The following is a 13,900-nucleotide window of genomic DNA, read 5'->3' as shown; positions in this document are numbered from 1 at the left end:
ATCGCCTTGAGAGTGCGTCGGTATGGTGGTAGTGCCTTAGTGACGACTGCGTAGAGTGCGAGATCAATAGGCGGGCAATTGTACATGTAAAGCACAAGGCGCTTGAGGTTGCGCCACAGTGCCTCAACGATCATGGTCGTCCGCTTCCGTGGGATACTCCTCGAGTTGGCCGAACGGGCCCAGAGCTTCCAGTGCGGGCGCCGGTACCACAAATTCCAAAGATAGGCCCAAACCTCGGCAAGGTTATTCGCCTTGCAGTGAAGATACATCTCGTGTACTGCGTCACGGTAGATGTCTTCGCTGGACCGAGACTCTCCGTGTCGTTCGGGGAGTAGCGGGTGCTGACAACCATGCTTAGAATGTATGCGTATGATGGGGAGCCGATGCGGGGCGGGGCAGAACTGGAAGGTGGGGGACTTCGAGCGTGGCCCTGCCTCCGACGGAGGGGGAGGGGCATCCAGATCGATGTTTGTCCTATCACGTTCGATTGCATCGACCTCGCGGCGGCAGTCATCCTCGTCAAGCTCCGCGTCAGATCCCGAATCTGATGTGCCGTCCAGATCCACCCAGTTGAGCTCGTCCTCGTCTTCCAAAACCTCGCCGTGTTTCTCTCGCGCTGCCCAGTGGGTCTCCTCATCGCTCGCATCGCTGTTGGACTGCTCCGGGTTCGAATCTTCTTCGGAATCGAGGTGAGAGGGCCGCGCTGCACCCGTACTTGCATGCCGCACATCAAATGTCTCTCTGGGACGCAGCGCCCGTGTGATGTCGGTCGGCTTCAGAACGATGGGTGGGATAGCCTTCGTAAGCACGGGAGGCCGGCCGCCGACGGTGAGACGAATGCGTGGGAGCGGCCGTTCCGGCGGAGCAGGGCTCTAGGTACCGGGAAACTGGGCATAAGCCGTGCCCCGAGGTCTATGCAGCGCCGTGAGACGGACGTACCGGTTCCTTGCCGTCCGCAACACGTTGCGCAGCGGGCACAAAGTCAATGTCAATGAACGGGAACTCGCGATTGGCCGCAACGGAGTCATAGAATGCCGGCGTGTCCTTGTTCTTGCAGAGGCGTTGCTTAACTGCGCGTACGCCGTGCCAAAAGCACAGTTGCTGCTTGGCATCGGGCCAGGTTGCGGCCATCGCGTTGATCTCCGACCAGTCCTTGTCAGTCAGCGTGAACTCCGGATCCACACCGAGTGCTTTGAGGTGCCCCAGGAACCGTTCCAGAATCGCCTGTTTAGCGCCAGGAGCGGCATCTTTAGTGGTCTGGATGAAGAGGAAAGCTAGTGGGACACCGGCGCCATTTGCATCTGCGACGGCTGCAAAGAGTTCGAAATTGCCGCCATTGGTGTTCCCTAATGCGGATTAGAGTTCGCTCAATGTGGGAATAAATTGGCCTCTCACATGTCGAATCCATCGCTAACTCTTGGGTATGCTTTGCCCACATCTCCACGAAATCTGTGACATAGAAAGCTAGCGTCTGCGTGCCGGGGGCTGCCTCAACGTCGAGCAACACTATGTGGTGCTTCTCTCCTCTTTCCTCGACGAACTTACGTGCAGATGCGAGCGGGTCATCCGCTAGCCGCCACTCCTCTCGGCTGACGATGTGCCAGTAGTAGTAGACGGCGTTCGGGCCGTACGGTAGGTCATCCTCCTCGGCGTCCTCCTCAGCGAGTAAATAACCCCATATCTACAGTTCACACTTGTCAACTAAACATACAAAATAGCCGGTCTTAAGCACGCACCTGTCCCGGGGTTTGCCTGCGTGCATTCTCACGAATGTACGCCTTCCATTTCTCCGGGAGCGCAAGCTCCGTATACGCAACATGATCCTCGGCATGCTTCATTGACACCGAGATCTCATCGGACGTGCTGCTGACCGTGAGATGCAGCCAGCCATCACAAGGGAAGCGATCCATGCGACGGCTATCGCGTGCCTTCCCCTTCGGATTCTTAGCCTTGTGCTCGCGGCCTTCGGACTGCGCACAACTGTAGGCCACGACTACATCTCCAGATCGCTTCCGTTCAGAACGGCTCTCGAATCTTTCGACATGTTCCGGGTGAGTTCCCTAGCACTGACGAGCTCAAATGTACTACTCACGTCCAATGGAGTAGCTGCACGGCGCCCATCGCAGCGGCAAGTTTATTCGCCCGTTCTTTGCCCGTTTCTCCCGCACTCATCGGCGCCAGCTCGGCAACGTCAACCTGAGCGCGCACATCCATCGGCGCGTCCATCTCCTTTAGTACTTCAAGGAATCCAGCGGCTGACGTCTTTCCCAGATCGTGGATCTCCCTTCCCCCCGTCCCCCGCCCCTTCCGCCCTTTCGGTTCCCCATCTTTCCCGGCCTCTTCATCGGCTTTCTGTTTTCGCTCTGCACGGGCGGCTTTTTGCTGATCAGTGCACTGTCGGCAGGTGCTGCTCGGCTCGCCCGCCTTGCCACTTTGGGTAGTCCGTTCACGGGGAGGGAATGAGTCGATGGGCTTCTCGACATGGCAGTTCCGGCACCGCAAGCCGTCCATAGTGAGCAGGCAGCGGTATGGGCAGAGGTGAGTATCAATATTATAATATTGTGCCCATCGGATAATGATACAATCACGTGCTAACAATCCAGGCGTTGAGTACAGTCGCGCCGAAGCGCCCACGCGCGATGCGATCACGAGGGTGCGCGCGAGGTCGCGCGAGGCGGCGCGAGGGGCGCGGAGGGCGCGCGCAGTTAAGCACCGTCGGGCGACAAAACCAGGTGTGGCGGGTGATGGCAGCCACGACGGGGCTCGAAAGCCCGACAAGCCCATTGGGAGATTAAGGTCAGGTTGCCTCCTCGCCTCCTCAAGCCGCGCAAGCGGGAGAACGACATGTCTCTCCTACTCTTCGCAGCTCCTCCCCTCCCAGCAGTCCACAATCTCCGATTCCCAGAGTGCCCACGACGATCACCACAGCGTGAGTCCCGATCTCCCAAGCAGGAGGACAATGGCTCTGTCCCAAAACAAGAGGGCACGCCCCAGCAGCAGCCCGCATAGCCCCAGGCGACGTTCCTCACCAAGCTCTACGCGTACGTCGCGTCCTGCTATATGCACGCGCCTATTCACTCACCTTCAATCAAGGCTCCTTGAGAGGCCCAAGAAGCACCACATTATCCGCTGGGATTCCGCCGGAGAGCACATCATCGTCGAGCCGCCAGAGCAGCTCGTCCTTCATGTCCTGCCCAGCGTTTACCCGCCAGTCGCGATTTGCAAGCTTCTCCCGGCAATTAAATGTAAGTCGGCTTCCCCACCGTTATCGCGTCCTTTTTTCGCGAGTTCCTGCCGACCCTGACATGCTTGATTTCAAGATCTACGGCTTCATGCGTAAGGTCAACCTGCGAAACGTTGACCCCGTGATCGACGACCCTGACGCGAGCACCTGGTGTACGTCGCATGATTCCTGACTGACATAGCGCCACTTTGTACTGACGCGAGGAATGTAGCGCACCCGACATTGAACAGGCACTCCCCCGCAGAGGTTGTCGTGAACTTCAAGTGTCGCGTCCCTCCTCGCCTCCCGAAGCCGCGCAAGCGGGAGAACGAGATGCCTCAAATCCACCCACCGCGCTCTGCTATCGGTATGGGTCCCGTCCCGCTTTCCGTGCCTTCAGGGGATTTATCTCCGTACAAAGGTGGCCGTGCGGGCGGATTCTCCTCCCCCGGCTCCTTCACGCCGCTCAGCCAGCCTGGCGCTCTTGGATTGGGCACCAGCTACCCGCGTTCTACCCTTCCCCCTCTCAACGTGCCCTCCGACCCGTCGTCGCCTTCTTCGCACGGCAGCATGTACTCCCACTCCTCTCATACCCTGCACCCAGTTACCGCTTCTGAAGGTACCCAGTCCCCGTCTGCCTTTGGTTCGATGACTTATTCCAGCGCTGGCCGTGAAACGATGATGCTCCCCTTGCCAAACTCACAGTACCAGTACTCTGAGCAGCAGCCCAGCTGGTTTTCGTCGACGGGCGCGTCGCCCGCCACGCACTCTTCCAGCTCTCTTTCCAGTCTGCTGAACCCCAGCAGCAACATCAGCAGCGGCTACTCCACCACCCGCCCCCAGCCTGCGGCTATTAACACCTACACCTCCTCCTATCCTAAGATGGGACGCAGCCACCCCAGTGCGACTCCAGTTTCTCCTGACAGCCGGCCGACGTCTGGGTACTCCGCGGCCTCCTCTATATCGTCGCTTCCGACGCCGTACGAGGAGTCCAATGCCCACCAGTTCGGCCACCACGACTACTCCCGGCCAGGGTCTGGGCACCATAGGCCGATGAGCCCGTCGTCGTCGCGCCCGCCATCGTCGAAGTCCTGTTATTCGACGAACAACGGGTCGTTGAGCATCCGCAGGGAGCGGCGGCACGCCCAGGCAATGTCGCCATACCCATCGTCCTACACCAAGCACCCTTCGCACCGCCCGTCTACCTCCCCTCACCCTGCGGACGATCACTCCGGTAGCAACGGCAACCCTCGTGTGCGCAGCATGATCCAGCTGCCCTCCGTCGACTCTTACTCGTTCAACCCCTCGCAGGCGGAGTTCGCGTACGCCGCGGTCGACGACGACGGTCACGGTGGCCACGGACACGGCATGTACGGCGGCCTTCTGGGCCAGCGGAGTGTGCGGCCGTCGACGAGCGCGTCGTCGCTCAGCACGAGCAGCTCGGCGGCGAACACGCCGGGAGGGGACGGATATGGCCCGAGCGGGGGAGATGCGGATATCACCCGATGTGAGTCAGTCTGCTTCGCTATATGACCGTCTCAGTTGGACGCACTCCCTGTTACATGTACGGAGTGCCCCCGCCGTCTAGTGGTGTGCGGACGCGTGCTGACAACCTTTGCTTAGATTCACCCGACTACAGCTACGTGCAGATGAATGAACACCTCCCGCAATACGCTAAGGAACAGCTTTGCAAACGTCGTCGTCCTCGCACCGCGGGGGCTTACAACGACATCGCGCCAGTGGACTCGGCTCTCGTTCGGACTTTATCTATGCCACCCATGCATTCATGTCCTGCATCCCCTCTCCCCTTGCTCCCCATAGACGTCTCGGACTCGGCTCGGACCCCCCTCACTACATGTGCCGCTGCTGCTTGCCTCGACTTCGTGCGCCGGTCGACTACTCCTCCTCAGCTCTTCACCTTCTAAGTATCAGGACGTCGATGGAGTTCGCGGACGGTCGTTTCGGAGGATTAGGAAGAAGGACCCCGGTGACGGAACCGCACGGCTGTGCAGGACGATCGCAGGGCCCGGCGTCAGCGCGGGAGGCCTTGTGGTGGAGGGTCGGCGACTATCATCGTCACGCTCTTACCCGTCAGCATCATGCATCGCGGGAGGGTGTCAGGTTAGATGTCATCGTGCGAACAACTGACTTCTGCCATTGCCCAGATGGTGGCTGATGTGCGTTGCTATACGCCGCGGCAGGTTGACGGGGTAATGTGCGGGGCGATGTTTGCTGGTCGTGCGGTGTTTTCCGCTTCCTCCACCACTCCCTCCTGCGCTGCGTCCTCCTATCGCTTGACTATTCCCGCGCACTGCTTGGGCTGCGCCTTGCAATGCGATGCAAACTTCATATGAGAGGTACGTCAATGTCTTTGTGCACCTCGCATGTTGCTCGATGCTTACCTGTCCTTTCCAAGCTCGCTGGCAGCCGTCGAGCACGCGAGACATACGGCGTTGTAGGTGCGCATGACACGTCGCTTTAGCTTACCCCAGGTCGCGAGAAACTGACGATGCCCCACCCTAGGAGACGTCGCGGAGCCCGGTACGTGACTCGTCCCCTGCCAACATACCGGCCCACTTTTGTCGCAGAGCCACTCGCGACGCGTCCCCTGCCCCTCAAAGTCACCTCTGGCGTGCGACGTAGGTCTGCGCGCAAGCTCTGCGGACTCTCGCGCGCCCGCTTTCGTCGGTTGCCACGCGCTTCGATGCCACGGCCAGGAGCACAAGCCCCCGGCGCACATCGCCCTGGACTCCAGGAATCTGCGGTACATGGCTGTGAGTGTCACAACCGAGATTCCGACTGCGCGAACTCACCACTGACTTCGTTTGCTGCTCCCAGTGCGACGTTGAAAGGACAACATCGTGCTGCGGAGGTCAAGACGGGTGTCGCGAGCGGGAGGTCAAACACGTGTCCGTGTCGGGGGGCGTGTGCTTCGAAGGGACACGGCGGAGGCGGTGGAAGCATATCATGTATGTACACCTGGTACGGGACGACAGTGCGAGTGGCGCGGTGGGGGCTGTCCAAGGTGAGTGGGGTGCACGACGACGGATCGTGCATTGTAGCACTGATTTGCTACGTGCGCCTCACCGCAGCCTGCGCTGTTGCTCACCCCGTGCCGCCCCCGACTCCCGAGCGCGCGCGCGACAAGGCGCGCCAGACGCTCGTCGTCATGGGTCGGTTCGCCTTCCGGTGCGGGCGCGGGCGCGCGTTGCTCTATAAAGGACCTGCTGGCGCAGCGGCGGGTGGGGCGGTGTGCACATCCTCCCCAGAACCGCTCGTGCCGGCCTCCCCGCCCCTCGTTTCTGCTTCTTCCGAATACTCCACGACTGCCCGTGACCACCACAATACCAACCTACGACATGCGCAGCGCGGCGGAATGGCCGCGGGCGTGCTCGCCACGGCCTGACTTGCGGGTTTGTGGGCCAGGTGGACGCGCGCGCAGGGCCGAATGTGCTAGCGCCCTCGCGTGCGTGCGCCCTTCAGTCTGGGCGGTCGTCGTTGGGGTCGTGCATGTCTCACATCGTGTTGATTGGGTCGTGGGTGCGTCCTGGCAGTGTGGGGCGGGGGGCCCGTCGTCGGGCGCGGGGGTCCGTCGACTTTGGGGGTGGCACTGGGACTGGCAGGGGGATGGACGTGGTGAGCGGGTTAGGGGCGGGGCGGGCTGGGGACTCATTGGTTCGAGGCGGCCGCGAGCGGGTTGTGATGGATGCCCTCACGTCGTGCGCCGCCCTCGCCTCTTTGTTGCGCGATCATCGCTGTGCCGCGCTGTCGGTCTAGTCCGCCGACATCTCGCGCTCTAATATACAGTTACCATACACACCTTGTAGCCCGGTCAATATATGAGTTCATGCGTATACGCACACGGTGACACGCTGCCTGGCTATGTTTACAAGCAACACGTGCGATGAGCTCTGCCGGGGCCACCGGTACACTGATCGATCGACGACGATCGCAGTTTGCGTGCGTTGGTCCGATCTTCTCGGGCTTGGCCACATTACGTGCATCGCCACCCCCACTTTCATTGAAATTCAGAACAAGTAGCTATACAGACGTATGTATAGACGAGCAGAGATTGATAGAGCGCAGATGAAGGCAGACAGAGGAGAGAGAAAGAGAGATATATAGCAAACCTGGATCTTCAACGTTTGGCGGCCTCAATTCTCGCACTTGTCAAATGCAATTAAGGACGGCGGAGCGAATTGCACACACTGTATACAACAAGTATTTCAACGTCTAAACGGTTGGAACGCGGCGGGAAGAACTCTACCTGCAACCACGAGCCAGTCTGCGCCATACAGGCGCCTATATGGCCCACGTCGCGCGCGACGACGCCGAGCGGCTCCTCGCAGTCCGCCTTCTCCCTCCACTACTTCCTTTCGCTGCTACGCACTCTCACCGACGTTGTAGCCCTCCATGTCTCGCCCGCGCGCCCGCCCCGGGTCTCATCCCTCACGCACAAGCGATTTCAGTACTCGATCGCGCGAGCAGTGTACTCCGCCCTCACTTGGTACGTTACTTCCCAGCGACCACCCCCGCCTTTCGGTGCCAACCCCAATATGCCTCCCTCAAACGCGATTCCCTCTCCACCTAGCCCCGTCTCTGCCTACCAACCACCTATCGCGCACCGTAGCCGGCGTCGCGCGTCCGCACACCGGCTCAGACCGGCCCCACGTCCAGCAGACCGGGGACCAAACCCTAGCGCGCTCCCCACGTACTCCCCAATCTTTGATTGGTGAACCGTCTGTGCCTCCGCGTTCACTGCCGTTCCTCATTCCGTTTGGCTATGGCACTGCCCAGGAAGCGTCCACGCCTGCCGGTTGCTCCTCCCGCAGCTCAGACCGCGCGCTGTCTCGGATGCAAAGCGTCGATCGATACAGCCCACGGGATACAACCCACTCTTCAAGGCCTCGCCCTTCAAGGCCTGAGGATTGCCGCGCGGCCTCGTCGACGCCGTCCTCGGGCCCTCTCTCCCGTCCACCAGTTCTCCCCTCCGCCGCCCCAAACATGGAGCGCACCGTTCGCCCCTCATCCCTCTCCCCACCTACCGCGCCTGTTCCCCTCGCCCCCCTGGGCTTCATAGCGTCCTCTGTGTCGGACGTCGAGCAACGTCCCCTCACCCCGCCACCCTGCTTACACAGCCCGCCATCGTGTCGCGGAACCGGTACGCGCACCCATTCACACCCTGCCTTCCAAATTCCAATGACGCGTCCATTCATAGCTTCCCCGACGCCATCTTCGCCGAAGCCATCCGCACTCCGTCGCGTCCAAGCTTCAGCCAGGCGCGTTTGGCGCAGGGTTAGAGCGGCGTTGACTGTTCGTGCGCCGCGAGGGAACAAAAAAGACGTGCTGTGATCAATTTCATACGTACGCGCAGTCCGGTACCTTTGTTGTACGTATGCACGCCATCTTGCCATCGCATGTGGAATATTAGCTTCAGCGTATGCCTTTATGACTTGCTGCACTCGCATTTTAGCGCCCCGTAGCTCTCGGCAATCAATCCGGTCTCCCAATTGCGGGGTTGATCGACGGTCGATCGTGTTCCGGGGAAATCGGATGTCGTCATTCCGCCTTGCGAAGTCTTCTATTGTGGGTATAGCGGGATCGACGATCACTTGTTTTCCGTAGTTTTCGGATGTCGTCATTCTTCCGTGTGAGGAACCGCTCAGTCTGGAGGTTGTATTTCACATATCAGCATCGTGCTCATAAGTTCATAAACGACATTTTGGGTACACTCACCCGCGCGCTGCAAGCCTGCCCCCGTGTTTTGTGTTCGCTTGTGCCCCGGTTCCAGCCCATTCCAACTTCCTCAGTCCATCTGGCACCACAGGCGACATGCAACAACATTATCACACTGATGTATACAATAGTACATACCTCCTCTCACCAATTGCTGTATCGTACATTCGTGGCATCTGCGCCCGCTTCGTCGGTCGACCGTCTCGTTCGTATGCGACTCCCGTAAAGTGTCTACGAGCGACGTACGTTGGGTGTCGTCATAGATGCGACTGATGCCGCCGAGCGTGCAGCGGCGCCTGAAGCCGACAAGCGTGCGGAAGGGAATGAGGTCGACGAACGGGCGGAGGGTGGTGACGCCAACGAGCGGGCGGAAAGGAGTGAGGCCGACGAGCGCTGGGTTCTCGACCGCCCGCTCTGGGACGACGATGCCGAGGCTACCTCTCCCCTGCGTGCAACCTTCGTCGGCGAGGGCGCTTCGTCGTGCACTGCGGTTCGCTTGCGCGAGACCTTCAGCTGCTCCAGACGTTGCAGGGTGTTCTTGCGTTCCCATTCCGCCAGCCAGGCGGCCGACTTCGCCAAACGGGCTGCGGTTAAATGACCAGCGGCGCACGCAGCGACCTCACTCACCTCCTTCGGGCTAGCTGCCTCTTCCATGAGGTGCGGTAGGCAACGCGACGAGAGTTCGGCTAGGTTGCTTAGCTCGAAATACTCTTCGGTCTTGTCCTGGATCTCGGCCAGGAGTTCCAGTGCTCGAACTCTGAGTTCTTCCTCCTCATAGAACCCGAAGTGCGAGTGCGAGGTGTCGGCATCCTGCGTGCGAGCGTTGATGTCGCGTACGCTGTCCAGTTCTTCCCGATCTCCAGCGTCCGATACACCCACGGAAGGAGTGCCGCCCTGCGCCAGGTTGCCCAGCATACCATCCACAACTTCTTCGTCCTCACGTGTCCCCATGTGAGCTGCCGAGCCATCGTAGGCGGCCACTCCCAGGTGCGATGTCCAGTCCTGCGGCAGGTGGTCGCGGTAGTCCGGAGCCTCGTCAGACTCACTTAAAAAGTACGCTGGAGAGGGGGGGACCCGGAAGGAGGGAGTCCCATCGTGTGTTGGATCCTCCAGGTCGCTGGGCAACTCCATCGAAGGAGTCCTGAAGTACCTGGGTGAAGGCTCGCGGTCACGCCAGGCGATGGACGGGGAGCGACTGTGTGTGGATCCGTAGGCCTCTTCTTCGGCATTGCTGCCGTTCGGCGAACCATCCTGCGCCCTATCGCCTTCTTCACGAACGCCGCCAGCATCGTCCACAAACCGGACAGGGGTGCTGTGGCGAGAGATGTTCTCGTGGGCGGGTGCGTCGCCTTGTTCTTCGGCAAAGCCCCCGTCGTTCACTATCTCTGTGGATGGCGTACGACCATTAGCCCCGGAGTCAACGGGGTCTGTAGCAACGCGGGCGTCGTCGTCGATTTGACTAGACGGGCCGGCGTTGTCAGCCGCTTTTTCGACCGACCCGCCGGCCGGGGAGGTCCCGTGCGCTGGGTGGTCGACCTGGGCCGTGATGGATTGATTGACGGCCCCTAAGACGTGTAACATCTCTAGGATGAAAGCAAACCACCCCTTCGGGGCACACGTAGCGAGCTCTTCGCCATTGGCTAGTACGACCACCTTCTTTATCAGCTCTAAAGAGAAAGTTATAGGTTAAGCCTCCACCGTCTAGTTGTCGTTCCTGACTTACCCGCGACCCAGGAACATTTTACCCTGCCCGACTTTGACTTCAGACATGCGTTGCATTTGAAGCTGCTGCCTTTGGCGTAGTCGCAGACCAGATCCTCTGCTTCGCATCTGGTGCACCTCTTTGTCCTCAACACATTCCAGACCAGGAAGACGCACATGTACTCCTCTTTCGTGAGGTTGGCCTTGTTGTGAGACATAATGGCGCGGTTACAAAATATGGGCGTCGGTGGAGACAACGTAGTCCAGGTAAAAGAAGATCCCGTCCTGGCACCCGTTAAATACGCTGGCAAACTCAAATAGAGTTCGACCTTCAGCCGTGCTTGGTTCGAGTACGCGTCCTCAATTTTAGGGGGCCCCTGCACGTATGGTCAGATGACCGCGTTTGTACGTAGTGTGCTCACATACATAGCTTCGCCACAACGCCGTTCTTCTACGATGTCGCTGGATGTCCCCGAGAATGCCGTCTGAGTCGGCCAACGCCCACACTCAACCCACTTCTCCGGCGACCATTCGACGAACATGTAAAGCAGGGCATCGCACTCATTCGGTGGGTGCGTAACATATCAGTAGATATCAGTAGTTTCCATTGGGCTACGGGCCCACGTATAGTACTGCATTTACAAGCGCTCACCAAATGTGCACACCGCATCTGTCCATCTCCACTCAATCCATCCGCGCCCGCCACAATCGTCGCGCCCGTCACAAATGTTGCGCCCATCACAATCGTCGTGTCCGCCACAATCGTCCACTAGTCGGAGTAGGGAGGGGGGGAAATGATGTCTTGACGAGGCCCAAGGGAGCTCATCAGGTGGCCGTGCCAGCTGGATGCTCCCTTGGCGACAAGTCGGCTCGCAGCACATTGCCAGCGCGCCAGACTCTCGTGTGCCGGATTGGAGGAGGGGAAGGGTTTATGAGAAATTGGACATACCAGCATAACCGTGTACCCTTTCTTCCTAGTAGGCACACTAGCCGGAATGTGGTCGCTCCTCGCCATGGTCGGTATATTTGTCGTGTCCCATTTATGTTTCGCTGCCCTTTCAGAACGCAGTGTGCCAAACAGCAGAGGCAATAGCCCAGTAGTCGTGAGTAGTACTGGCAGAGGTAACGCGCATGATGGCAAGAGGTGGAGACTCTGGAGAGTACGCCCATTTAGCGCCAACGCACCCTGGAACGTGGACTTCGCACTTTTTCGGAGAGCTTTCTCCCACGGGGGTCATCTTTACGGTCCGCCTCCCACTTGCCACCACTGCGTCTACCGGGGGCCTTCGTCGGCCCAACTCCCTATTCCTCTGTATCCGCCTTCCCGGAGAGTCGCTACGTAAGTCGTTAGTATCAACGTGGGTTCGATGCTCACGAAGTGGGATGCAGTCATTCTTAGGTCAATATATCACCCCATCCGTCAAAGGCTCCCGGCATAGTCCTAGCCTGACGTGTTTGGCCATACGAACCCTGTGTGCGGTGTTGGAATATCCTCGCTGTACCGGGTTCAATCCAAGTCAAGGCTTCCCGACGTCCCCGAACCTACGAGGACTCCCCGCTCGGAGTCACCGAATTTCTGACTCTGTACGGTGTCAGCAGCTGTTGTAGCCAAATACTGTTACGAACCGTTTAACCGCCGTGACTGTTTTGCATAACGAACCGTCAAGGTTCGTCATGTGTCACGAAGCTCCGGGGCGGTCCTTTGCCCCCGGTGGGCCCTCCTAGCGCCCTCTCGGCTTCTCGGCGGCCTTCCTAATGCGGCACACCTCCCGGACATACACCAAACCCTCTGCGGGCCTCTCGGCTATGTTGTGAACCTCCCATTTGGGACGGCGGGTCATTGATGCGATCGGAATACAGATCTTAGCGAGACGGTATGTTTCCCGACATTCTCGGAATAGCCCCTTGGGGAAAAGTGCCATTATAACCGGGTACGCGTTCAGAGCAGGGATATGTATTAGGCGCAGGGGCCGCTATATGTAATGTACAACACGGGCGAATCGATAGCGATGGCAGGGCAAGTTGACGGGCTGTTCGGGATGCGGGGGATGAGGGGAATGCGTGGGACAGGGGGACAGGGGGACGGGGGACGGGGGATGCGTGCGAACGCGGACGCGCGAGATACAAAGCGAACCGGACACCCATGGCGCACAGCGAGCACGTACACGGGCAACGCACGAAGAGCGGGGGCGCTGGCGGCGCACAAGAGCGCGCGCGGGGGCGACGCGAGGCCCGGGACGCTGCAGCGCGTCCACTAGACCCGACGACGCTTTGTAGGGGGCTCACTCAGCTCATCTTCCTCAGAGGAATCATGCCTGCAAAACAAGGGTCAGTTTGCCCAAGACGAAGATATGGCGCGGGCACTCAACTCCTTGTCTTGCAGGGCTTGGGCCGCCATGGACTGGATGACCCAGGCGACGTCCGCCAGCGCGGCGGTCCAACGCTGCATAGTTGCATTAGTAGCTGCTTCCCGCCACCACGCGAGGGATAGCAAGACGATCAGGAGGCCGTTTTTGCCTGGCGCTCTCAAGGCATTCCAGTCGCCGCTACCCCCAATGACTGGGATTCCGCGATCGTCGCACTCGCGCCAGGCTGGCTGAAGCCCGGCCCACCACTCCCACCACAGCATCGCGTACTGGCTCTCCTTCTTGATCTGCGGCGGCTTTGCAAGGTTGCGCCGAAGAACGCGCAACCAATGTCCTACTTCGGAGGGGCGGCGGTCGGTACCTAGGCCCTTGGTCTAATGAAAATCAGCTTGAGCTCCGGTGAGTAGAGCAAAGCCACTCACCGAAGTCTCCCACCCATATGTTCGCTCCAGCACCGTCCACCATTCGACGGCACGCATGAACTCGGGCCCATAGCCCCTGCCCTCCAGATGATTGAAGCTCTCCCGAACCCACGCCGGCCAATCACTCTCGTCCAGTATGATACCCCCTTGCAATGTCGGTCCCGGGCTGGACGCCGACGCGGACTGCGCGGGCGTCGACGCAGACTGCGCGAGAGTCGACGCGGATTGAGCGGGCGTAGACGCGGACTGTGCGGGCGTCGACGCGGATTGAGCGGGAGTCGGCGCGGACTGCGTGGGCGTGGGCGTGGGCGTCAAGGCGGATTGAGCAGGAGTGGGCGCGGGTGTCGGTGTCGGCGTCGGCGTCGACGCAGATTGAGGGAGTGTCGATGCGGACTGCGCGGGAGTCGGCGCAGACTGCGCGGGAGTCGGTGTCGGTGTCGACGCGAACTGCG

The 13,900-nt window shown here is 60.0% G+C and overlaps 4 protein-coding genes across 4 annotated transcripts; 1 reads left to right on the top strand and 3 right to left on the bottom strand.

The window, feature by feature from the left end:
• Window positions 1-26: 26 nt before the first annotated feature.
• Window positions 27-1,913, bottom strand: TRAVEDRAFT_99853 (uncharacterized protein; the record flags this gene model as incomplete). The annotated part of the gene is made up of 5 exons (XM_008045694.1): window positions 27-401; window positions 482-544; window positions 961-1,346; window positions 1,396-1,681; window positions 1,737-1,913. Coding segments are annotated over 5 exons (1,287 nt in total), but the record flags the coding sequence as incomplete, so codon positions are not given.
• A 931-nt stretch (window positions 1,914-2,844) lies between these two features.
• TRAVEDRAFT_40202 (uncharacterized protein) lies at window positions 2,845-4,756 on the top strand (the record flags this gene model as incomplete). Its single annotated transcript, XM_008045237.1, has 6 exons — window positions 2,845-2,967; window positions 3,010-3,041; window positions 3,094-3,187; window positions 3,213-3,245; window positions 3,321-3,396; window positions 3,456-4,756. 6 exons carry the CDS (start codon window positions 2,845-2,847, stop codon window positions 4,754-4,756), a joined length of 1,659 nt encoding a protein of 552 aa, XP_008043428.1.
• A 4,026-nt stretch (window positions 4,757-8,782) lies between these two features.
• TRAVEDRAFT_23914 (uncharacterized protein) lies at window positions 8,783-10,878 on the bottom strand (the record flags this gene model as incomplete). Its single annotated transcript, XM_008045153.1, has 6 exons — window positions 8,783-8,890; window positions 8,960-9,038; window positions 9,298-9,543; window positions 9,570-10,626; window positions 10,683-10,789; window positions 10,838-10,878. 6 exons carry the CDS (start codon window positions 10,876-10,878, stop codon window positions 8,783-8,785), a joined length of 1,638 nt encoding a protein of 545 aa, XP_008043344.1.
• Window positions 10,879-13,067: 2,189 nt separating this feature from the next.
• TRAVEDRAFT_94269 (uncharacterized protein) lies at window positions 13,068-13,565 on the bottom strand (the record flags this gene model as incomplete). Its single annotated transcript, XM_008045693.1, has 2 exons — window positions 13,068-13,400; window positions 13,449-13,565. Coding segments are annotated over 2 exons (450 nt in total), but the record flags the coding sequence as incomplete, so codon positions are not given.
• Between the last annotated feature and the right edge of the window lie 335 nt (window positions 13,566-13,900).

The sequence above is a fragment of the Trametes versicolor genome (assembly GCF_000271585.1).
Source record: "Trametes versicolor FP-101664 SS1 unplaced genomic scaffold TRAVEscaffold_12, whole genome shotgun sequence".
NCBI classification, from domain to species: domain Eukaryota; kingdom Fungi; phylum Basidiomycota; class Agaricomycetes; order Polyporales; family Polyporaceae; genus Trametes; species Trametes versicolor.
This window is presented reverse-complemented; position numbering and strand designations above follow the sequence as displayed.